The sequence below is a fragment of the Epinephelus moara genome, chromosome 20, assembly GCF_006386435.1.
Source record: "Epinephelus moara isolate mb chromosome 20, YSFRI_EMoa_1.0, whole genome shotgun sequence".
Taxonomy (NCBI): Eukaryota; Metazoa; Chordata; class Actinopteri; order Perciformes; family Serranidae; genus Epinephelus; species Epinephelus moara.
Genome location: NC_065525.1, coordinates 33,994,648 through 34,021,182, shown reverse-complemented (window position 1 = coordinate 34,021,182; position 26,535 = coordinate 33,994,648). Strand labels below are relative to the sequence as shown.

Sequence of the window (26,535 nt, the reverse complement as noted above, 5' to 3'; positions counted from 1 at the left end):
TAGTTACCTTTGATAGTAATAATACCGTCCTTACACATACCTCAGGCTCCTCTCATGCACTGTTTGTACGTTTTCCTATAAAAAGTAATGCACTTAAGTTCGTACATATCCCACGCAGAGCATGTGAGCGGAGCGGGTGAAAATTTCTGCTCCTCGCTCACAGACCTGTCACTTTGCGCCGCTCGTCCGCTCCGCTTGGTTCTGCGCATTCTTCGCTCCGCTCCACTCCATCATAAATTTTATCCCGCTCCACTCGCTCACCACTCCGCTCAAAAAAACTGCGTTGTACTACCCTAACCTGTAATCTTCTATTCACAAATAAAACATGAGCTTGGTAGATTCTCCGGGGAAGCCCTCTCCCCGCAGTTAGGGACCGTTCTACACGGTACCGCTGTCGGCAGGGTGGAAATAAGTCAAAGTGTAGAGGAGACGGACCGGGTTAAGCGGCCGACCTCCGGGGAAGCCCTCTCGCCTCTCCCCGCAGTTAGGGACCGTTCTCCAAGGTACCGCTGCTTCTCTTCTCAGTTTCTTTTCTGAAGTACACAGTAAACTCCATAGTTTTGAAAGAAAATAGTGTGGGTGTGCGCAGGTGCAAAGATGCATTCTGGGTGTGGCATGAGCGACCGGAGTGAAATTGGAGTGAGAGATAAGGCTCCGCTCCACCTTTTAAAAAAAATAGCTGCTCCTCGCTCAACACAAAATCCTTCCGCTGACATGCTCTGATCCCATGTAATGTAATGTTTTGAAGTTGGCGTAGTGGATGGATCTCAAAACACGGGACGATTCTCCAGAACTATGCGTGAACTTTGAGTCATTTTAGGTATGTTATCACCATGTTTCTTTTCCTAAACCTAACCACACTAACTTAACTTGCCCAAACCTAACCTCCATAACTTCACATTAAGTTCATAATGTTTCGTTAAGTATTTAACGTCATTCATGGGGCACTGATTTGTAGGATATCATACAAACTGTTGTGTGAGAATATGTTGCATACCTCTGTATTTTGCTTTTTTTCCATCGTCTTTCTTATTCTGCTTTCTCTCCGATGCACCACGTGGATCGGACTTCTTTATCATATATGAGAATCTGATGTTTTCAGCTATCACTTGGAACTACTAAAACCTGTTTTGTCAACCCAGTCTTGAAGTCGAAATCCAATGCTTGGTCAGTGACTTCCAGTGTCAGACACTGCCGCAAAAAGCTGTCCTTTCACGTCGGCATGATATGGAAGTTAAGGCGGCAGAAGTCCGTGTAAGACGAGTTGGAGGGGTGGTCCAACAACCGACTTTTACCAGGGAGGCCGGCATTTGCTTCCCGCAAGATTGTAAAGCCAAACCTTGCTCTATTTTGTCTCTAAACCCAACCATGTTTGTGTGTTGTTGAAGGAAAAAAAAACGTAGTGGGTTTATTTTAAAAGAGACTGTATGCAAATTGTACATTTCCTGGGAAACAGAAGTGTATTTTGAAAACAGACAACACATGTAACAGGCAGAACTTGACAGGGTGTCCCAGATCGTCAACAACCAACGCACCCAGGGTACCTTGCACGCCATTTGTCTACGTGTAAAGTCCATGACCAAATGTCGATATGTGATGAGGTCAGAGTGAGAATGTGTTGGATTTGCTCCACTGTCGGACTCCTGTTAATGCCTGTTCAGCACACCCATCCTACACATGCCAATCTTTGAACCCCTTGGATGCTGCTGCTAATCTGATAGGTCAAACAAAGACGCTCTGAACCGTCTCTGGCTTAAAGTCTTGTGTTGTCACTCAGTGGATCTGCAGTCCCATGGGTGGGCAGCACACCACAAGACAAGGGCGCACATAGTTTTAAAAAAGTTCATGTTTTGAATCTTATTTTCGTATATTATTTTCTTGGCAACTGTGCCGCCCTACCACATGGTGTCTATTCGGCCTGTGCTAAGAGCCCTGTGGGTTATTGTGGCAAGGTAACCTGTCTATCTGTCCCACCTTTTACTACATGTTGGCTGTGATGCACAATTGGTTATTTGCCAACTGAAAGACCACAAAGAAGAGGAAATCTTCTAGACGTGTGGATGTTTTACTGTAGGCAGAGATCTCAACAAAAAGTGTGGATGCATTTTAATTTTCAGATATAGCCGGCTTTGTTCAGACGTAGTGTGAATTGTCAATTTAAGTTTGTTAATTGTTAAGAAATCCATCCAGTGTCACCACATTTTGATCTGCAGTCTGGGAAGAGACACAGATTTGCCCACCTAGCTTTGCTTCAGTGTTCATTTGTTCATTTGTTTTCTTTGTACAAGCACCACAGATACTCAAAAGGAACCCACCAGACGGCACAAACGGACCATGAATACTGTCTGTATTTACATTTCTGCATAATAGCCTTGGATCTCCGACCTGTTACCCATTTGAACAGCTCGTTAGCGTCTCAACGCGTGACTGCATCAATCTTGGGGGGTGTTGTTTTGAATCTTGTGTACACTCTCTCATCTCTGTCTGTATTTTAGCTCAGTCGTCTCTGCCTCCGCTCCGTCTTTCATCCCTCGCAGTTCACCTCTTTGTTTCTTACAGACGCCCAGCTGGTTATTTCCTCTCTCTCTCTCTCTCCGTCTCTGTCTGGTGGTGGCGGGGCTGCTGCAGACTACTGTAGGTGGTCAGGATCACTCCAGACAGCAGGAGGGAGAGGAGGGTCTGTCTGGGGCGCTCAGAGGACGACTGGCTGGCTCATCCTCTGCTTTCTTTCTCTTTATGTATCTGTCTGGCCCTTGCACTTAGCTGAGAGAGCCAGTGAGGAAAATTTAAAGTCGTCCGGCAACAAAGGAGAGAGATGACTTAAAGCGAGAACTGGATTCAGTGTAAAGAGCCTAAAGGAGTACTGGTACATGTTTTCATCAAAACATTAACCTCAGTTCACTTGAACATTGCGTGAATTAGTTTGTTGTTTCGTGTTTAATGCATCGTCCTGCCTTTGCATTGTTGTTCTGTGCAGACAGACCTTGAACTGAGAGTCGAAGGAGAGAAGGGAAGGAAGGAAGTGTAGAAATGTAAAGCATGTATTTGTTTGCACTGATAGGGAATATCCAGAACGTAGTCAGAGAGGAAGAAGTGAAAACAGCATGAGAGAGACGAAGCAAGGAAAAAAGAAAATAGGATGAGGTGATGAAGAGCAGGGATCAGTAAAGTTTTTACAGTGGTGGTCTTGGTTTTGGCCTACATTTAAAATTGAGTTCTTGTTTCTACATTTTGGGGTACTAAACTGATCCATATTCATCGTGTGGTATTGGTATTTTGTATCTCCACAGAGACTGGAGTTTGGCAATAAAACCAAACTGTCACACTGATGCACTCTCTGCATTTAGTAATGATACAGTAGAATAGAAGGAGCCTCGTTTTCCAGATCTGACTGACAGTATTATAAAAAGTCAACTCACAGTTATTGTGACCAACAATATCACGGTTGTCAGTTTTGTCACAGTATTGTTAAAATGTGCCCAGAGAGTTCTGATACACACACTGAAATGAATTCACCTAATTTAATATTGAAAGTAAGGGCTGCCCAATATGACAAAAAGTCGTACTGTGATGACTTTGACAGTGATGGTGATTGGGATATTTTGTTTTCACTGAAAAAGATATAAAAAGTGACATCAACAAAATTAACACTGCACAGCAGCCCTAAGACGTTGTTAAAATTACTGGTTCATCTGAATGATAAGCTTGTAAAATAGTTCCTTGTGTTGAATTTCGGTCTGGTTTAGCAGTATTTTAATTTTGTCGTTCAAAGTAAAAGCAACTGAAAATGACTTACTTCTTAGTTCTCATACAGTTCAGTGAGATAAATACATTTTTAGCATTAGTTTAACAAATTTAAGCAGTTTCTTAGAAACATTTCTATATATATGAGTATAGTTATCATAGTAGTTTGATCTCTGTCCCATAATCTTCAGCAAATTTAACAGTCATTTACAGTTTTTCTTTTTTTCCCCAAAGTCACATTTGAAGCTTTGTGGTGTGTGAAAGTGGACTGTGTGTGTGTGTGTGTGTGTGTGTGTGTGTGTGTTTGTGAGAGTGTGTGAGAGAGAGAGAGAGAGCGAGAGAGAGAGAATGGAGTGCAGTGTTCACTATCAACAGGGAAGTGGTGAATTAAACCATTGTGCTCTCATTACAGCCACTTTTGTGTGGAAGGTGGCAGCTGTTAATCTTGGCACACGGCTAGAGCCCTTGGATTATCACATGAGTACACACACACACACACACACACACTCACACACGCACACACACACACAGATAAGCTGGCCAGTAGCCTTTAAATTCATGAAGCAGCTACTGTTCCTCATTGTTTTGAATAGCTATCAGTTCTTGTGTCTCTCTTTGACTCGGTCTCATGCTCCTCTTTTGTGGCGTCTGTGATAGTCGTTCCCTTTACAACCCAAAACAGAAAGCCTATTGAGTCGACCCACTCTGTCATGGGACAGATGAAATCGCCATGACTCTACTGACCCCGTTGTGACTCAATGTACTGAAAAGGCCTGAGGACATGAAGTAACCACTAATTCCTCCTTTGAACTCTTGTTGTTGTGTCGTTTTGCCGCCATGTTTAACTCTTCCATCTCTTCTCTCTTTGTCTCTGTCCCCCTCCAGTTGGGATGTCCTGAGTCAGTCCTCCGGGCCCAGAGAGCGGTGTGCTGATGGGACCTGCTGCGCCACCATGAGCTTACAAGATGGCGGCTGCAGCTACGCCAGCAGCGCCAACATGGCCACCGCTAGTGGCAGCATGCGGCGGCGCCTGGAGGACCAGGAGTTCTCCTTGCGCGTCTACCCAGGCGCCTTGGCTGAGGGCACCATCTACTGCCCTGTCAGCGCCCGCAAGAACACCACAGCTGCTGAAGCCATCGAGTGCCTCATCGAGCGGTTGCGTCTGGATCGTACCAAGTGCTACGTGTTGGCCGAGGTGAAGGAGTTTGGCGGGGAGGAATGGATCCTGAACCCTGGCGACTGCCCTGTTCAGCGGATGATGTTGTGGCCACGGAGCGCCTTGGAGAACCGCAGCGGCCTGGGCAGTGGCGATGACTACCGCTTCCTCCTGCGGGAGAAGAACCTGGATGGATCTATTCATTATGGCGGCAGCCTGCAGATGTGGCTGCGGGTGACTGAGGAGCGTCGCCGCATGGTGGAGCGGGGTTTCCTCCCCCAGCCTGCAGGGAGCGACCCTCCGTCCGACCTCTGCGCTCTCCCGGAGCTAGCAGAACGCACCATTTTGGAAAGCCTGCGTGCACGTTTCCGCCAGGAGAAGATCTACACTTACATTGGGAGTATTCTTATTGTTGTTAACCCCTTTCAGTTCCTGCCGATCTACAATCCCAAATATGTCAAATTGTACGACAACCACGCGCTGGGGAAGCTGGAGCCCCATATTTATGCTGTGGCGGATGTGGCGTATCACGCCATGCTGCAGCGACGGAAGAACCAGTGCATAGTGATATCTGGGGAGAGCGGTTCTGGGAAGACTCAGAGCACCAACTTCCTCATTCATCACCTGACTGCGCTCAGCCAGAAGGGATTTGCCAGCGGGGTGGAGCAGATCATCCTGGGAGCGGGGCCAGTGTTGGAGGTAAGGCACTCACATGAAAACACCTGTAGCGTTGAACAAATGTTACAGAGGATATGCTTGTGTGGGTCTGTCGGTTTGTCAGTGAGGTGACTCAAAATCTTAACAATAGATGTTCATGAGATTTGGTTCTGACGGAGGAGTAGAGGATTTGATTTTTGTGGTGGTGGGTTTTGGCTTTGTCTTTCAACGTTTAGATGCCTTAAGTGATGACTCAGAAATTCATACAGATAGACACTTGCTTCCAAGCCTATGATAGAAATGATATTTGATGATGCTGTTGTATGTATTTGTGCTTTGAGTGCATTCCACCTGACTGTCTGGTATGACTGTGGGACCACCTCAGCTGAGTCTAATAGCCTTTTTCCACTGCAGGAACTTTCTTAGAAACCCACAAATGTTTTAATGAATTGAGAAACCTCAGCTGAGAGGAGCTCATGTCTACGTTTAGTTCCTGGTCTGTACTTCCTGCCCCCCAAAAAGGCAAATAGAAATGTGCAGAGAGAACTGGTATGGCCCTGATTTAAGCCATGTTTTCACCGAAAGTTTCCTGGACATTTAAGCCCCATTTCCACTGAGCAGTATGATATGGTTCAGTTCAGTTCGGTACACTTTTTTTCTGTTTCCACTGTGAAAAGTTGTGGACGGTACCAATGGCTCCGTTCCGTACTGTCCCCATTTTTGGTCCCCCCTCTGTTGGGGCACTAAAATTGTATGCCATATAAAAACTAAAGTGATGGTCAAAGCTGTAACATTGAAATTTAAGGTGTGTTGATGGAATGCGTTGAGAAACACTACAAGTTGACGTTCCACCTTAAAAGTCGCCGGCAGTCGGCCCAGTAAATTAAGTTATTTTTTTCTCAGACTCCAGCTGCTGGAGACAAACATCCTTTCATTTTATAGTTACAGTTTAGTAATAAAACTCTCCACAGTATGAACAGTGGTTACATGAGCCTCAAAACCAGCCACAACTCGGCCCTGAGCAGAGTGACCGTCCTCTATTGACCAATCAACAGACTGCAGTGTCCACAGCTCCACCTTTTAGTACCAGATCTGTGTGCTAGGTACCCCAACAGAGGGGGGACCAAAAACTGGGACTGTACGGAACGGTTCTATTGGTACCATCCACAACTTTTCACAGTGGAAATGGAAATGTAGTTTACCGAACTGGACTGTAACGTATTGCTTGGTGGAAACTGGGCTAAAAGGTAACCACAGTTCAGTATTAGATGACTGTTGGGCAACTAAGAAAGTGTTCTTCCAACAGAGTCTGCGTTGAAGCTTGATTGTTCAGACAGTTGTTTTAAGGTTTATAAAGTGTAGACCTGTAAGGGAGTATATGTGTTTTATAGCAAGACAAGAACACAGACCAAGAAGGCTCATGTAAAGATCAAGAAATATATGGCGCTGAGATCAAGACTTTTAGCACTGTAGCCAATTTAGGGCTAAAGTACTCCATAATTATCCTGTGTTTTTAACAACTCACTATGTTTAGTTTAGTGAAAATATTCGTACTGATGAAGCAGCAAGCTGAAGCCGAGCTGAATGTGATTCATATGTTGTGAATTAGACGTCCCAACTGTGGAGAGGAAGTGACAAAAGCCTGATGAAATCTGATGAGAACTCAGCAGGTTATTTCTCCGGCGTTGGAATGTCAGCTCATGAGACGAGGCATGAAATGGATTATAGAAATGTCTTTCTGAAACTGGAATACCTCGACGTGCGGGGGAACCTATATTTAGCCTCGGCTTTACCACATATGACTCCTATATATGATATTTGACCCAGAAACTGGGCGTCCGTTCTCTGCATTGACGGAATAAAAAACCTAATGGAATGTCGGCTAATCCGCCCAGGATTATTATCAATAATGGATTATAGATTATGGAATTTCATTTGGAATTTCATGTTTTGGGAAGGTCTGTTCAAGGGCGACATGTTCTCATCAACCTAAATATGACTCAGTGTAGTGTGTTGTTTTCTGGCAGCCATTTTGTCTTGCTGCACACGGCTTCCTGTCAGGACGTATGGGGATGTCATGTCAACACGCAGCTGTGCATGTTGACACCATGTGCCTCCCATGTGGAGGTCTGTACAGTAAAAGGAGGCAGTTGTACGGTCAGTTGGATATATGGTTTGTCATCTGGAAATCATGAATCACCTTTCAGACCTCCTCGCTGCTTTTGGGGAAGAAACTCGTAACTGCAGCTGCGTTTGTAGAAAAAAACCCTGCAGTATAGAAGCTTTTCAGGCGGATAGTTTGCATATGACTACTGCTTGAGACTATGCCATACATCCCAAGAATCTCTTGCAAAATAACAAACAAGGGATGTATTACACGTGTGGAAAATGACAGGTATTTTGGCGGCGTAGCTTCACCGCATAGCTGTGGATGAACCTGACCGTCACAAGGGTACAGTTGCACTTCTCTGCAGGTGATGATTTGACGCTGGTGACTGAATGCCTCTCAGGTGCCGGAGGCGACAGCACGGGGAGGACTGAGAGGCTTGTTTTGATAAGAACACAGATAGAGGAACCTTACTCTCAGAGGAACTAGATACCGTTTGGTGGCTTGTGTGCTGTGTGTGGGAGCATGACTGTGTCCCATGTAATCACTTCCCCGTCAGTCACCTGTCTGACCGAGGTGCGAGAGACAAGGTGCACAGTTGAAATGTGACAGACATGAACACGCAAAGGGAATTATCATGAGGACAAGAGAATTCATCTCTGGTTCCAGTTTGTTTTGTTTTGTGACTTTTTCTTGTGTTGTTGTTGATAATTTGCCAGATGTAGAAAAGATATAGTTTTTTGTGTTAGCCAAAAAAGGAAGAGCTTTTCAAGAGCCAAAATTTTGAGGCAGCACAAGTGTAAGTTTAAGGGGACGTTGCAGCAATATTAGTTGGAATTCTTTAAGAGAGAAGAGTTACGTGTCTAGATGAGCTCAGGGCTACTGTTAGACTTCATGAGAGGACCATGTTTATTGTTTTGTAGTGAAGACCATGAGAGGACCATGTTTATTGTTTTGTAGTGAAGACTGCAGTTAAGCCATTGTTAGTGAACAGTGCCCAAACGCCTCACCATGCTTCCTTCTGCAGAGAGGTTTGGACCGCTAGGAGCTATTTACCAGCTAACAACAAGCCAAGCTAAATTAATGTTATCTATTTCCATTTGCATAGGTGTGAGACCAAATATACAAATTATAACACAACATGAATAGTTTGTTCTGTATGCCTTTATTCTTGTAGCATGTATTATTCAGACTAGTTTGTCTAATTTTCAGTTCAGTTCAGTCACATTTTCAGTCCAGCTGTTCAGGATTTTTGTTCTGCATTCTAACAAAGGTGCATGCAGGCTCTCATATAAAGTATGATCGCACACTCACGGGCTGAGACAGTCATGAAGTTTGCCGAAGCGTGATCTGCTGCATCCAATCGCAATTCTTTGCCATGCATTTTTAAAAAGCTGCTTTTATAAAGGGGATAATCTGATAATATTTAACCACACATGCCAAATTGACGACATCACACTGTATGAACTTGTGACTCTCGCCCTCCAGCTGCTTGGGCACTATAAACAACACATAACATCAACTGCTCTCCTGTGTGCTGTAGCTTTTTCAACACTCCCCGACAGCTGAACATGACGTCCACATTAATGCACCGTTTGCATCCTACGAACAACAGCTGGATGCAGAGGCATTATGGTGCTGCTGTGAATGCCCCGGGGCCTGACGTGTTTCTTTGAAAAGCAGCTCTCTGGGGTAAAAAGTTTACCGCCAGCCAAGACACAAGGCTGCTGAGTTGAACCAGCCGAATTCTTTGGTTTCCACAAGTTGTAATGCCAATTACAAAACCATTTGCTTCGGTCAGATGCTGCCGCTGCTGTGCTGAAGCTTTGTGAGAGTTTGAATGTTCGCCTGAGGCAGAGTCAGGCTGCAAATATGAGACTGTCAGCAAGGCCTTATTGGGGGATTTCAAATGCATGCCAATCTTTAAGAAGTATTAATGCCAGCCAGTTTGTTTACAAATTACTCACAAATTGCTCCAAAGGTCTTATCAGTTAACTCGTTATGCACTCAGGAGCAAATTCACAAAGAATGGATTGCAGCTGCTGATCGCACCATGAATTGTGCATCACTTGTTACTGCCAGCTGCCCCATCTCAAGCTCCAGTTCATAAGAGATATTGTGTTCGCTGTATTACAGAGCAAACACGGCCATAATCTAGGCTTGCCCCTGACTAAGAATGTTCCTAGTCGACCAATAGTCGTCATTTAGGGCCATTAGTCGACTAGTCGCCCGCATGTTTACGATATTAATTTAATTATTAAATGATATATTTTGGGCGGGGCAACACAATGGTTTGAGTTGAAGGTGTGAGAAAGAATAGTATCAGTAACATTGTTAACACTGTGCTACATTACAGAGAAATACAAAACCGTACTAATGAACCTTCATTAATATAGGCCTATATTTTATCTACAAGTGCACGTCACACACTGAGCGAGCCGCCTGTTAATGACGCTGTAGGCAAAGCAGTGGACTTACTTGTGCAGGTTTAGCAGCCCAAAAAGCAGCTCAATCCTTTTGTGAATTGGTCCCTCAGTTGTCAGTTTTTTAGGTACACCTGGCTAAAATGAATGCAGCCTACTACAACAGTCCTGCAATAAATTCTTCATTCAGGTTTTAATGTTCAATTTTTATTGAAACTGCTTAAGAGAGCATTGATTCAACTTTAAGATCATTTTGGAGGATGTAGTTTGTGGTGCATCTGAGTTGCCCGTAAATCCAAATTAATCTTCCATCAAACACTTTGTAGGGAAGCAAAGACGATCCCCCCCCGAAATGTCAAAGTAAGAGAATGTTACCTGGTTTTGTAACTGTGATGTAATGACCGAATTTTATATTGTAATCCCTCACAACAAGACCATTCCATACAGTAAGATTCAGGCACAATAGCGACTTTGATGAGTGTGGAGATTTATATACATTTTAGAGTTTAAAGGATTAGTCAGATATTCGATTGACAGAAATTAACCTGTAGCTTTGTTGATTATCGATCCATTTTTTGTCGTTTTTCCAACAAAAACGTCAAAAAGTTCCAAGTTCCTGCTGCTCCGATGAGATCGTTTGCTGCTTTTCTGTTTTACGTCATTGTAATATTAAAATTTTTAGGTTTCAGACTGTTAGTTACACAAAACAAGCTGTCTGAAGATGTTATCCTGGGTTCTCAATTAATTAAGAATATAATGGGGAGATGAAATGATAATAATGATAATCATTAGTTGCAGCCATAATGTATTCTGCTGACATAAATCTTCATCAAAATCATCCTGTGCAGTATGTTTATGTTTATTTTAAGGATCCCCATTAGCTGAATGCTTTGGCAATCAGCTAGTCTTCCTGGGGTCCACAGCAGTAAAGACAGATTGCACGCCTGAGAATTTATCACAGAAAAGAACAAAATGGCATCATTGTACTACATGATTCGCTTCTTCATCACGCCCAAACAGAAGTCAAACAAATTGGCACCCAGCTGTGGTGCTGGAGGGAATGTGGAGGAATCATGTTTGACCATGCCCATGTTTTTTGGTTTTGTCCTTCTATCCAGACTTTCTGGAAAGAAGTAGCAACAATCAATTCAAAAACTTTAGGTTTCAGTATTAGAACAACATTCACATCCTCTTTTCTTGGACACATCCCTGACGGACTACGTAAAGATGATACCTATCTAGTAAAGATCTTGCCGGCAGCAAGTAAAATGGCCAGTACAAAACACTGGCTCCAGAAAAACAGCCCCACTGCTGACCTCTTTATTAATTCTGTTAAACACTTACATCTTCTGGGACAGATGACCTACTCCGTACAACTTCAAAAAGAACTGGGAGAAAAACGGTGGAGAAAACGGTGTGTTTATTTGGCCAGTGACACAGATCCACATTATTATTGTATATACCATATATGACACCCTATTTTAAATGAGGAAAATTTGTCATGTCTTTGTAAACACCCCATGACCTCATACTTGTCCCCTTTTCCCTGTGTACTGCTTTTCTTTTTTCTTAAGTTATTGAACGTAAAAAAAATTCATAAATAAACAGTATAGGAAAATAGATAAATAACTTTACAAAAAAGAAACAACACGCGAGAAAGAGAGTGAACTGTGGCAGAACCAGGAATGTAGTTACAGTCAAGAACAGGGACAGTTTGTGTCAGCTGTTAAAGCTGAAACGGTATTTGTGTCGACAAGCAGAGGACTCTCCAGTAGACGTCCCGACTGTGACATTAACTCTGTCCCAGCGTCAAAAAAAGAAGGTCTGGAATAAAGAGGAAAACATTTCTCAGGATGAACTATGTCTCGCTGGCAGGAGATGCCGCGGTTGGGCCTCGATTTGAGAACATTTGTGTAAGTGCCTGTAGACGCAGATAAGTCATTCTTTTTGGATTCACTTAAGAAGCTTACTGCCAACTGCATGAATGGAGGGAGGGAGGGGAACCTGCCGGCGAGTGAAATATCACTTTTTCAACCTTGTTCTTTATAAATATTTCAAAATCAATTATCATGTGCTTTCCACGTTTGATTGACAAAATTTTAACGAGATAAGCTGATGTTAAACGGCACCACAGGGGGGCTTCGAGGCAAAATCCAAAGGGGGATTATTTCCCTGAGTTTTGACTCTAAACAGTGAAAGCTTCTTTCTGTTCAGGGGGAATAAAACGAATATAAGCTTTTCGTGAGTGTGCTGGTAAGAATCAAAAAGGAAAAGCTTGATCCAGCTTCCTCTTCACCTCCACATCTGTCGACCTCTCCTCTCCTGTCGGTCCCTCTGTGGTGCATCCAGTGTGGCCATCAGCAGCCCTGCACTTCACATCATGTTAAAGTGAAGTGCAAGGTCAACAGCAATGCAGGCGAAGGCTATTTTAGTCATTCACTGAGCCGATGTGGAGGACTCTTGCTCCTACACACCAGCAGACACGAGCAGATACGTTGATATGCAAAACACATCTCACATTACAGGCAGCTCCAAACACACTGACAGGAGCAAAAATACCAGTTCACTTATTTTGGAGTATATTTTTACATCTCTATGATCTGACTTTTACTCTAATTCACTGCTTTTTGCAAAATTGTATTATTAAACTATCAAATAGCACAACATTTGATCCCCACGTTGGCACATAAACCCTTACTTTATACTATTAGTTTTGGTTTCACATTTATTTCCATCTCTGGAAACCCTCAGTCTTGTTTATACTTTATGTAAATGCAGAGTTTTGTATGAGGTCTGCCCGAGCTGTGTGTGCTGCACCAGTAGCTCAGTTTGGATGGAATTAAGTAACTGTTTTTGTCAGTACACTGCCAAGGATTTTCCCTCCACGTGACAATTCAGTGCAAAAAATGTGAAAAGAAAAACAGATAACACTTTCTATGAAGACCACATCAATTATGCGTTATGACGACATTTATAGTGAATTATAATGCATTTATAACGCTCTGTGACTGCACTCATAAACACACAAAATGCTTCCTGATGCAAATATCAACAGTCATGAAACATTATAGATAATGAATTATAAGTGTCTTAGGGCCTATAATGCATTATGAATACCTGTACTCACCTATTCATACATCAAGAATCAACTGTAAGGACTTATAGTATGTTATAACAGTCCATGCAGTATCGTAAGTTATCACTGTGTTAAGTAAAGTGACGTACATGTTGATGCATCTATACTTATGCATGCTTCATCGTAATGTTTCATTGTTGTTGCTAAGTAAAGTGTGATTGATTTTCATGTATTTAAAAGAATCCATGTGGCATCATATAACATAAAGAGTCACGTTATAAGTCCTTACTAAAGTTGATTGTTGATGTGTGTCTAGGAGAGTTTAGGTATTCATGATGCATTATAAGCCCCATCAGTCAACCTCTAGTTTATAACTAGTCAAAAGCATCCATAAGACACGACGCAGGCAACGCAAGCAAGCGACGTGAGCGTTGTGAGCAACGCACTTCCTTTCATAGTCACCACATTCAACGCAAGTGACGCGGGCGACACTTGAAATGCAATATATCACTCGTGCAATAGGAGGTAGCAGAGTCACTAGCTATGTTTCCATCCGAAAGTGATTCGAATCATTGGGAAATGCGCATTAAAAGAAATACGAATCCTGTGTGTTTCCATTAAATGTACGGACTTTGGTGAAAACTACAAACTCGGGCAAGTTTTCCGCAGAACCGGAAAAAAAACAAGTCTCGCATTCTTCTTCTTCTACGTTTTCTGGTGGTTGGCAACCACCTTGTAAATGCATTACCGCCTTCCCGACCCAGAGTGTGGATATCAAAATGTGAATAACAAAAAGTGGTTTATTTGAATTCATCATCACCCCCGCTGGCAACGCATGGTATTACGCGCGGCTGCGTCGCGTATCAAAAAAATGGACAACACATTTTGAGACGCAAGCACGCATCATGGCGGCCAATGTGTCTTGATGGTCAAATGCAAAACATTGGAACAGTAGTTAAAAGGTCCAGTTTGTAGGATTTAGGAGGATAAACTGGCAGAAATGACTGAAAATAAGAATTGTTGTGTTTCGTTACCTTAGAATGAGTCGTTTATATCTACACAGGGAGCGGCCCGGCTTTTGGACCTACTCCTGAGAAGGTCCACCTCTGGTGCAACTTGGTGTGGCATGCCACGTCTGAACTGATAATTGAAACACAAATTGGAGTGGCATTGCTTGACTCGGCTCAGCCAAAAGTGACAATGGAAAAGGCCCATTTGATGCCGCTAAATCCTACACACTGCTCCTTTAAACGCAGTATTATGATATGTAATGGTATTTATATATATCAGCCATTAAAAATATTGTTAGATACTTGCATGTAGCAGTTATTTGAATTATCACTTTAGCTGCAAAATGATTTTCTGGTTTCCTGTTAAGATGCTATCTTTCTTCTTTCTTCAAATTGCTTCAAAGCAAATCTTCACAGTTGAGAAGCTGAAGCTGAGACATGTTTGGTCTTTCTCCTTGAAAATGACAAATGATGAATTTTGTCAATCGATGAACTGACCAATCGTTGCAGCTCTACTTACTGTCTTATTATCCTGATATTGATTTTAGACAATAGATAATCCCCACCTTGTATCTCATGTTTAATTTTAAGAGCATTTTTATCCTGTACCTGTTACCACACAGACACAGGCACACAACCTGCCAGCTAATGACAACAACTTGACTCCATTAACCTTCACCAGACTCTACTCTCAAGGACAAGTGGTGTGTGTGTGTGTGTGTGTGTGTGTGTGTGGCTTTGATGGAACAACAGTCCCCTCTTTAACCCTTTCAGCGGCGAACTGACTCACTGTGACAGAGCACACAGAGCTTTATTGTCGTGATCGACGACCCTCAGCTCTTGACGGACACGTCGGCCGCTGCAGGGTTCAGTCTCGTGACCTTTTGGCTACAGTACAGCCTTTGTAGTCACTGGACCACTGTGTGTGACCACTTCTCAGAAATACAGCAGTGTACTGCAGTCAGCCACATGGCGAACAGTGGCGGTCAGCATTACATCACGCCAGCGGTATCATCTAACAGCTCCCTGCATGCTCTGATCGCCCGCTGGAATCATTTCTTGTCATGAAAAAGCTTTTAATAACGTGCCGCAGATGGCCAGTAACTGCAGTCGTGTGTAATGTGAGCTGCGTTCAGAGCCAGGCGACAGTAGAGATATGACTGTACAGCAGGATAGTGCTGACGGGACGACAGCTGGCAAGCTGATGGGAAGGACTTGGCTTCTGTGGCGCTTTTGTGTCTGGTAGTCTGGTCGTTGTTGCAGTCAGGTGATCTCAGATGCTCTTTTTTTGTACCTAGCCTCAACACCACAGCCTATTGAGTTTCACACAACTAAATATATACAGGAGGTGAAATTTGACTATTTGAGTATTGTATCAAGATCTGACTTACAGGATATATTTGCATTTAATTGTGCTGAGAGATGTATGTGAACTTAAAAGTCAACTTGATCTATGTTGCAGTGATTAAAGGTTAAGTAGGTAACTTTTATAAACATAATAACCATTTGCTGAAACTGTCACTATATCCTGACAGTCGTACATGAGAGAGATAACCTGTGAAGAATTAGGTTCCTCTGCCTCCTCATAGTGCTCCTAATGGCATTCACCACAACTAAACGAAAACAACCAATCAGAGCCAGGAGGAGTCTCTAATGTAGTGTCAGTTGCTGCTCGTGCACACGCTGCGCTGCCAACTAAAGCATAAAGGTATGGGGTGTAAGGATCCATCAGTCAGATATATCGATTTAATGATCAATGATCCAGTACCATTGATGCAAAGTGAAAACATCGATCTATATCAGTCTGATACTGAACAGGGAGCCAGTGTAGCTGGATGAGAATGGGGGTGATGTGGTTGGATGTTTTGGTGCGGGTGATGATCCAGGCAGCAGAGTTTTGTGGGGAGACCAGAGAGAACTGTGTTACAGTAGTCAATACAGGATGTGACAAATGCATGGACCAAGACCTCAGTCCTGGACTGGGACAGTGATGGGTGGAGTCTGGAAATGTTGGTGGAAGAAAGCGGTCCAGGTAATATTTGTTATGTGGGGTTTGAATGAAAGAGTGTTAACAAGAATGACACCAAGGCTCTTAACTTGGCTGGAGAAGGGTACAGGGAAGTTATCAGTGATGATGTGTGAGACTTGGGTGCTTTGGATTTTGGACGGGGTGTTTTTGGAACCAGTGAGTAGGGCCTCGGTTTTGCTGCCGAACTCCTGATGTCCTCAAGGCAGGTGGTGAGGGAGGTGGAGGGAGGGGCAGTGGAGGGTTTAGTCGAGATGTAGACCTGTGTGTCATCTGCAAAGCAATCTAAATGAACACAATGGTGACGGAGGATTTTCCTCCAAATGTTGCATGTTTGAATTTGCTTTTCTTACCTGTCTGTTAATGCTATGTAGTCCTGAAAAAGGCCTTGTTTTGGACACTGCAATCACACATCAAGTCAGACATTTCACTGTCATGCAGAGTGTCTGCAGACAGTTGTGTGTGACAGGGTTTTGTGGACATTGTTGATGATAATCCCTTGTTGCCACTCTGATAGTTAAAGCTAACTTGCATGAGACAAGGTCGGAGGTTTCTGTTACTGTAGAATATATACAATAATCATCAGATTTGAACTTCACCTGGTTCTCTTCAAGTCTTCTATAGCTCAAACAGCTCAGACGTTATCAGGTTGTGTGTAGTGGTGAAAATAAAGATCCTTGACATCATGTTGGATCATCGTTAATAAAGAAAAGACTACTAAATCACCAGTCTGGAAGAAACACTCGTTTACTTCATCCTTGTTTCTGATGTAAGCTGGACAGACTTCCACTCAGTCTCATAAATCTTAGCGAAAGAAGAAGTTTGTCCAGAAAGCTCATGGTCTGCATGGGAAACAGACATTATTTACCTCCACATTTTTGGTATACACATTCAGTAAATGATTTAAGGTCTCATCTTATTCAAGGTCCGCAGCTGCTGATGGACACGTTGGCTGCAGTTGAATGCACAAGACTTTATACTCAGTGAGACTCTTTAAATTGGCAACTGGCCTGCAGTGTTTTGTTTTCAGATGGCAAGTAAATGCTGGAAAAATCTTGAAGGTCTTTTCTTATTCTTGGATTTATTGTTGGTAGTAGTCCTCAGTTTTTATAGAAGTTGTCATCATCTGAACAGTAAAAGCAGCTCTGCTTCAGACTGACTGTAGCTGAACCAGGCTCTTGCATGACAAGCGTACATCCGTGCTTCAAATCCTCCTGAAGACCGACCGAGGCTTTGAGACTGACCCCAGCTGTGTGGTGCTGTATCTGGGGGGCAGACAGACTGAGGGCTCCTGCGGGGCCGAGGGGGCCAGATTACAGCCTGTCTTTGTTCTGGTGGTGTGGCCAGCAGACCTGCCTGCTGTATTAGTAGCCGAGCAGACCCCCCTTCACCAGATGGTTCCCATCCAGATGCCCCCACCCCCTCTGCTCTTAACCAGGCCCTCAGGGACAAGACCTGTCTCCTGTGGCTGATAGATGGCTCCAGGTAGTGCCTCGGCCCTCTGCTTTTAAAAGTGTGCGTTCAAAGGCCTGTGTGTCGTTAAGTGTGTAGGGGCTCGAGAAGCTGCCCAGCACCGCAGACTCTAGGACTGGAGACAGCTACTCACTTTTAAGCTCCAAATCCTGTGTATTCTGCGCATGTAGACCTCTTACTGTACAGTAACAGTAGCACGGCTGCTGTGGGTGAACCCGCTGAACCTGACAGGCCAACTGAAACTGTAATGTGTGTGACGAGGCTGGCAGGTTGGCAAAGGAAGCGTGCATTACAGCACCTTCACCCCAGGCATGTGTGTATTGTAGTGGAGCTGCTGAATGAGGACAGCGCTGCCTGGTTTCCATCGCTCTGTGTATGTGTATTAGTGTGTGTGTGTGTGTGTATGTGTGTGTGTGTGCACTAACCTCTGTGCAGAGGAGAGGTGCCTGTCAGAACGTGTTAGCAGTCAGCTCTCCCCAGCAGCAGAGGAATAGGAGACGTTTCACCCACGACTGAGTGTCCTTGGTCTTTAAATCACAATGAGACAACCAAAAGCTCTCTGCTATCAGGATCAGTCTCCGCTGGCTTTATTGCACAGCACTTTATACAGTAGGTCTGTGCCTCCCTCAGTGAGCGGTCACATCAGCTCTCATGGCTGAAGAAGCTACTCCCTTTTGATTTAACCAAGTTCATGTTGATTGAAATCCTATTTCTGGGTAAAACGTCCTACTTTTGTATTCTCATACTACTTCCTCTGCAGACTTCTTTAAATCCCGGCTTTTCTCCAGCAGCAATCTCGCTTTCATTACATGTGGCTTAACAATAGCCGCTGCCTTTACCTCAGGGAGCCACTGCGTTGGCCAGCTATGATGGGTGTGTGTTGGCTAATCACGTAGCCCACCTCAGGCCCTCTATGTTCCTGTTAGCACTTCCATCCCTATAATCCGTATCCTCTGGGCAGCAAGCGCTCCTCGATGCGCTCCCAAACATCTGTTCGCTGGATTATCCCCATCTCCTTCTCGTTCTGTCTTTCTCCGGAGCGTTCTCGCTTTTCCCCTCTCAGGAAACTCGGTACAGCGTGCATTTATCCCCACAGACAGCTGTACACAGTGTTCTCAAACACTCTGTGGTCGTATAGTTGACCTGGACGAGGTTCAGAGTGATATCAGCGGCCATGTTCCCTGCTCTCGCTGCGCCTCTCTGCAGCCCGGGGAATTATTTGTCCATTCTTAACTTCTTAATCGATGTCTGTTGCTGATTTTATGTCTGATATGCTCGCTGTTTCTTTGTGCACTTTGAGTTTTAATGGTTCTCTCATGCATAAAGTGCTGTCTCTGAGCTGAGTCATCGAGCACAGTATTTCACTGAGACGCACTCACGATGTTGTGAAAGCAAAGTGAATAAAACAAACAGGGTTATATGAGATGAAAAAAATATTTAAGTGTCATATTCATATTTTACACCCAGCTGGTGGGTTGTAGCCCAAAAGTGGGTCGTGAGTCCATTCTGAATGGACCGTAAGTGACTTGCAAACGTGTCAAGTTTGTAAAAAACACATTTTATTTTTAGGTACAGTGAATTTCTGGAACAGAGATTTCATTCTGAAGTGCTGTTTCCTGCTGTAAAGTGAGCGACGAACGGATAGCTATCTGACAGAGACTGCAAACTAGCTTGACGACATGTCCAAACTCAAGTATGATGCTGAATGTATTAACCTGTGTGGACCTCAAATTAATGACTAAGGAGAAGTCTGGACCCTGTAGCTGGACCATTTGGTAACCACTGTTTCAGACCATGGTTGCGTAGTGTGGAGTACAAATGGTGTTTTCCACAAGTGCATATAATGTCCATCTAGGTGAAGATAGTAGCCAGCTAGGGACAGGACAGGACTGGGACACATGGGGTCTTGTTTCTCAAACAAAACAATAACCAGAGATGGAGTTTGATGACATTTAGCAGTAGTGTGGGATCATGGGAGTTGTTGTCTTCATTGTTAAACAGCCACCATCGGTGTTTTCTTTTTAGGTTAAAATTCCTTCAGTGTTTATTTTTCAGAAGGTTTTTATCCCCAATGGTCTCCTCATCAAAAAAGACCTGATAAAACAGGCAAAAACGCTGAATAAAGCAGTTTCATGTTGAAATCAGTGTTTCTCCAACGCTCTTCAGTTGACACGGGATGTCTGGGGGGGGTTGAGTTGGACCGCAAGCCGAGCTGCTGTGAACATCAACTCAGCTTGCCTCTCTGATGAGACGTCTGATGGCTAAAATCCTTAAGGCGGTTAAAAGATGTAGTTAAAAATGTCCAAGAACTAAAGAGTGACCATGAAGTGACTTGAGCAGTGACAAAGTACTCAGCTGGAATTGTGGTAAATTCTGACCATGAAACTGACAGCCATTAATCATGGAAAACTCAAACAAAATGCGATGTACACCCAGCAGGAAGTAAATGCAACACATTTACTTAAAACGAAAGCCTAAACATTCTTAAGAATCCTTATTTAAATAAATTTTTCAGTTTATTCGACTGTAAAGTCAAAATTGATTTTAACCTGGATTGATGATTTGTATCTTTAAGTGACTTTAGATTCTGGTGTTGCTGACCCTAAAGTTATAAACAGCCTGTCTGTAACTCTAGTTTTCACACAATAGCTACTTTAACCTTAAAGATCTGATGCTGACATCATCTTGAACTCACTGTGCTGCTTCCCTTTTGGTGAAATGATGCAGTTGCAGTGTCTTATCTCTGTGTGAGTCTACCACGAATGACAGCGGTTCACACAGTTCACCCGAACATCAAAAAATAATTTTTTTTTTTCACTTACGTGTAGTGCTGTTTATCAGTCTAGATGGTTTTGGTGAGAGTTGCTGAATGTTGGAGATATCAGCCGTAGAGATGTCTGCCTTCTATTAAATATAATGAAACTAAGATGGCACTCGGCTTTTGGTGCTCAAAGTGCCAAAAAATACATTTGAAAAACTCAACAGCAATGTCTCTTTCCAGAAATCATGATCCAGTTACTCAAGATAATCCACAGACCTTGTTGTGAGCGGTTTCATGTAGGAACTATTTTCTTTCTACTGAACTACACCCACCAACCGTATCACTATGCGGAAGTGACACCAAAATAATTGACACTGATGAATAGCACTACAGGTAAGAGGAAAAAAATGTATATTTGATTTTTTTGGGTGATCTGTCCCTTTAATTTATCTTTCCAGATAGGAATGCAAATAAACTTTTTCCTCACAGTAGAATAAAAGCACAAAAAAATAGATATGGGTATTACATATTTGATATAGGAAACTATGTCCTCTTCCTCTTATTTTTGGCTCCGAATAAATGTGATATCATCTAAAAATAATGTCTTATTCCTCTGCTCGAGTGAGTATCCACATTTCATCCCGTCTTCGTGTCACTTTTCCCTCTTTCCTGCTGACTCCGCACGACTCCACCCACCAGATTTAGCGAATGGCTCGCGACAGGAAATTGATAGTTGATTCAATCTGAGCCTGCTTACACAGTGTCACAGCAATCACACACAGATGAGATTACAGACATTAGGAGTCGTACTCGGACACGAGGCCATCTGGGATGACGGGAGCAATTTAGCAAACTAGATCTGTATTAGTGATCTTGTCTATTTGAGCCCGTTAACTAGACTGTCATCAGTCAAAGTGAATCTAATTAAGCATCATCTATCACAACAGAAAGGGGCGTCTGTTATAATTAGTTGTATCAGTATCTTTATTTTTCATCTACAAAGTGTTTTGTGATTGTTTAGAATTTAATTTTCATTCCTAGAAAGTTTTGAGTGTTTAAATTTACCTCTGTCCTGTTTTCTGTCTTCCTCATTTAGTCTCCAACACACACACAAACCAGCATGTTACTCATTACCTTTTCTCTCTGTATTCTGTGGTTGTGATCCACCCTTTGAAGAGTTATTTTAAGTCTCTAAAGAAAACAAATTCAGCTTTTGTTTGTGAGTTTCAGGGGAAGGTTTGCCTCACACTAATTGGTAGCCTGGGTGCATGTCACACAGAGGACCAAACATCAGGAAAGAAAGAGATGATATAAAAAAGCATTTTCTAAATTGGTGTGCATCACATGTTGGAGTTTAAAACAATACTGTAAGTAGCATTTCCAAAACACTATCACAAAGAAAGAGAGAGGCAGGGAAGCTACGCACAAATTATTTATGTTTCACTGTTTTTCTTTTCAGTATCTCATCTTCAAGATCATTGGTAGCAGGTTTTGGAACAAACAGTGCAAGTAAACTGGGCATCTTACTGATCAGGGCTGTTTGTTTAACTACTGGAGCGCAGCCATGACACGGTTAAGTTTAGGCTCATCTCAAAGGTTATGTTACCACTGTTCCTATGGTGGCAAATTTACATGCACCCCTTATGATTTCAGATGCATTTTGTGAAAGAACCAGCACTCAGTTATTGTCAGACCTCCTGACTATTTCTGTAAGCTGAAACCATTTCCCTCAGTGGAAACAAAGCTTTTATTTACTTTAATTTCACAGATAAGAAACAATAAATTGTTGTGTGTGATTTATCCTGGCTTCATATGAGCAGAAGAAATCTCACTAGGCTAATTTATACAATGTAAAATGCCATAGGCTTGTGCTAATAACGTTAGCAGGTTGATTTTGTTTGGAAAACGTGTTTAGTAAGAGACAGTTGTTTTGCCTGTGAACTTTGTGAGTTGTAATGGAGCCGAATTCTGTAACGTTACCTTTGTTAAATGTTGCTGTTGTCCCTGGTTTCATATGAGTAGAGGAAAAGTCTGCTAGCTGCTAGGCTAATTTATACAATGTAAAATGCCATAGGCTTGTGCTAAAAACATTAGCATGTTGTATTTGTGGGGAAAATGTGTCCAGATAAAGTTTGTCTGTGAATGCTGCGAGTTATAGTGAAGCTGATTTGTGTACTTGTCGCTACTTAGCAATGTTTAATGTGTGTTTAATGTGTGTTTTGAATCAACTCAACTTGACAGCACTGCATAGAAATCCCACTGTTCACTAGTGTTTTGGAGGTGTAACTGCAGAGTGACACAGACACACCACCACACAAGTATAAATGCTCACAGTGGCGTAGATAATGAGTGATTATATTCACTTACGAACTCCGCCATCTCTGACGCAGATTCAACATGCTTAATCAGCCGAAAAAAAGCCTACAAGGGCCGATAGTGCAGGACAAACAGCAAAAACTAGGGCGGTGCTCCTGATACTAAGGCTTTGGAAAATGAACATGCAATGTCATAGATTGTTGAAAGAATTATAATTTCAAAAGGACGTAAGCATTTTCTCAACTCACAACATAACGAACAAAAAAATGTAAAGTTCAAACACTTTCTTGTGTCTGGCAGCCACATCAAAGAACATCCTTGGTGATGGACTTCACCACAGCCTGACTGACAGTAACAATTAACAACAATTGGGCTGAAGCGATCAGGGTATCTGTTCCAGCAGGAAGCTTTATCATGTCAAGCATGCTACCAGATTCTGTATATCACCCTGAGGCAAAAGAAATACAGAGATACACAGACACACCTCGGGATATGTTACGCTAGGTAGTTAGATAGAAGATAAATTAAACATCTCTGTCCAGAAACAGCGTCCCTGTAACTCTATAAACAGTTTTCATAAGGACTAGTCCATCAGAAGTATTTCCACTGAATCTGTTTACAGAGAGTTCTGTGCTTAAAGAAAGAGCAGCGACAGCAGGTTGTTGAAGTAGATAATTGCGATCGTAACGGCTTTTAGTGAAGTGAGGATTTGGTTCAGCTGCAGTGCAAGTTGAGTAATCGTTGTGTTATCAGATCGACATGAAGTCATCCGCACTGCTTTGCTTTTGCCTTTGTTTGTGAGCATCTTTGTGTGTCGGGATCACTGACGACAGAAATCCTAATCACTGTCTTTGTACGCTTTCACAAAACATAACTTTGCACATGAAGCACCTGAGCGTGAAGCCTCATCCATCAGGTTTCAACAGGCCTGTGTTGAAATGCACTTAAACGCAGCAGACGACCCCCCCCCCCGGTGAGCAAATGAAGTACAGTCACGTTCAGTCTAGCCACCGAAAGCAAAGCAGGCCTGTTGTGGGGAAATGAATGATGGGATGAATGGTGCAGATGTGCCATTGAGAGTGTGGCCTGCTGTGTGTGAGAGTGGGTGGGTGAATGAAAAGGCGGGGAGTGGCTGGTGGAAGTTTGAACTTGTTCCCATGTAGAGCTGCCGTTCCCAGACTGTGCCTGACAGCTGATGCTTTGGGTTGGTTTGTCATTTTATTGTACACACACCTGTTTGTGTGTGTGTGTGTTGGATTTAAGCATCACTGTGCCCTCCTGACAAAGCAGAGTGTGTGTTTATATCTGTTTCTACCATCTCTTTTCATCCCTGCTCTTTCATGCAGGTCATTTACCTTCTTCCACTTTTGTTTCATGTATCTATGCTTTCACTTTCTAAACCCTCTTTAGTCCACACAGTAATCGATCCTTTCCTCTCAGATATCTCACATATCCCTCGCTGTCTTCTGTGGATGATGGAAAGAAAGATAGCTATTGTATCCCGTTGCAAAATGAGATGTTAGGGCTGCACAATTAATCAACATATTATTAGAATGACATTATACAAAATACAAAACCGTACTAATGAACCTTCATTAATATAGGCCTATATTTTATCTACAAGTGCACGTCACACACTGAGCGAGCCGCTTGTTGGGCATGTAGCTACTTCCATGTTTCAGATGATATGTCATGTTTGTAGTTGACCAATGAAGATGAGTTTACATATCACCTTGGGTTCGTCCTTCACCTTCTCAAAATGATCCCACACTTTGGATTTCCTGCCCGACATATTATTAACTAGCCTGTGGAATAACCGCAGGTTCCAGCCCCAGTGACCTTTCTAACTAACTAACATTTGGTCAACTATTAGGCACCAGAAGACCTTATTCACAAGATCACATTCATTGACCCTCGCTATTCATGGATATTTATAGAGAACTGGGTACAGCGTTGGAGGCAGGGCCCGACCATTCCAATGAAAGTTGCTCAGTGGAGCATGAAGCCAAAATAGATCTTTTCCTACAGTAGGAAATTACCTTGATCTTCAGCATCATGGGGACCATAGAGCTGGTTTAGCGCCACTACCTTAAATGGAGATAAAATAAACATTTCTTTCCTCGTCATTGGACCAAATGGATCAAATTCTGATTGTGATTTTGCTGGAGTTATTACGTAAAAAATGTATCCACTGATTTATAGACACCTCTTTCACAAAGTAAGTTTATGAGGAAAAGTATTTTTGAGCCACATGGCATCACTTGATCAGACACAGATGGAGGAAAAAGTGGCCATCCTCAGGCAGAGAGCGAACCCCATGAGAGAAGAGAAGCCGCTGCCCGAAAGAAAAAACTTTTGCAAGTTTATTAAAAAGAAAACACATGCTGCCACACCAACTCTTACTGTTCTATTTTGTTTGTAGGAGAAGATCAGCGTTATTGAGTCATTGACGAATATCATTTATTGTTTAATGACCGTGGTTAAAGGTAACATCGGCTTTGTCATGAGTTCATTAACCAGTGGGAAAACGCATCGATGCTTCCAGTGAACAGACTCTGTGAGTGTGTTGCTTGACCTGATTGTTCTTGTCACGTCTCTGCAGCAACCTGCTAAATAAGACGTTATAACTGATGTGTAAAACATGATAAAATGCATCAGTGGTGTATAGTACCGATGTGCTGGTTGTGCTGTATCACAGCAGCCACTCGCTGTGTCTTCCCCTGATGCAACAGCCCTGCAGAGAGAAGATGAAAGCGCTCTGTTGCAGCACCCTGCCTCCCTGCCTTCATCTTCTCTCCATCCCACCCACCCCACTACAGCACCGGGGGCACATGGGGGGGAGGATGGAGATAAAAAGGAACGGGGGAGGATAACAGAGAAAGAGGAGAGTATAGGAAGAGAGGAGGAGGGAGATGAGAGAAGGAGTATGAAATCCTCGCTTAAATAATAGAGCGCGAGGGAGTCATTTTCAAGCGAGCGAGCTCCCAAGTGCCCCAGTTTCGGGGGTTTAGTGAAATCGAGATGAGGCTGGTAATGCCGACAGGTTTTACTCTTCTTGAAGGCCGTCTCCGCGGTCCTCAGAAGTAAAGCAGTGCAGCAGAAGCGCTTCCTCCAGGGGCGAAGCAATTCTCCTGCCGTATCCACTCGCCTCTCACTCCCTCAGCAGAATGTTCACCTTGTAAACAAACGCTATGAAGAAGTGTGTCTGAGTGCCCTTGGAGCTCTGACTTCCGTAAAGATCCTTTTAAGGAGTTTAATAGGCCGGGTCTGCTGCAGTCTGAGCCGTTTACCACTTCCTCCCAGTAAACACTAAACAAATCTGGCTTCATCCTAACAACCGCTGCATTGTGAGAGCAGAGGTCAAACACGATGACAGAGGAGCGTCACTTTGAAGTCACTGGACCTCGATCACTAAGTAGGGTGTGCAAAAATGAACATGGTGGTCATTTTTCAATCAATCAATCAATCAATCAATCAATCAATCAATCAATCAATCAATCAATCAATCAATCAATTTTATTTATAAAGCCCAATATCACAAATCACAATTTGCCTCACAGGGCTTTACAACATACGACATCCCTCTGACAGCGGATAAGGAAAAACTCCCCAAAAAAACCCTTTAACAGGGGAAAAAAAACGGTAGAAACCTCAGGAAGAGCAACTGAGGAGGGATCCCTCTTCCAGGACGGACAGACGTGCAATAGATGTCGTACAGAACAGATCAACATGATAAATTAACAGTAATCCGTATGACACAATGAGACAGAGAGAGAGAGAGAGAGA

General features: G+C 43.1%; 1 protein-coding gene across 7 annotated transcripts in view; it reads left to right on the top strand.

Annotated features, from left to right (window-relative positions):
• Nucleotides 1-26,535, top strand: part of LOC126407576 (unconventional myosin-IXAa-like) — a 209,180-nt gene that overhangs the window by 41,655 nt on the left and 140,990 nt on the right. For all 7 annotated transcript variants that reach the window (XM_050072586.1, XM_050072585.1, XM_050072583.1 and 4 more), the window contains exon 2: nucleotides 4,630-5,599. In XM_050072586.1, coding sequence (XP_049928543.1) covers nucleotides 4,697-5,599 — 903 coding nt within the window. In that variant the 5' untranslated portion in view covers nucleotides 4,630-4,696. The remainder of the gene's footprint in view (nucleotides 1-4,629; nucleotides 5,600-26,535) is intronic.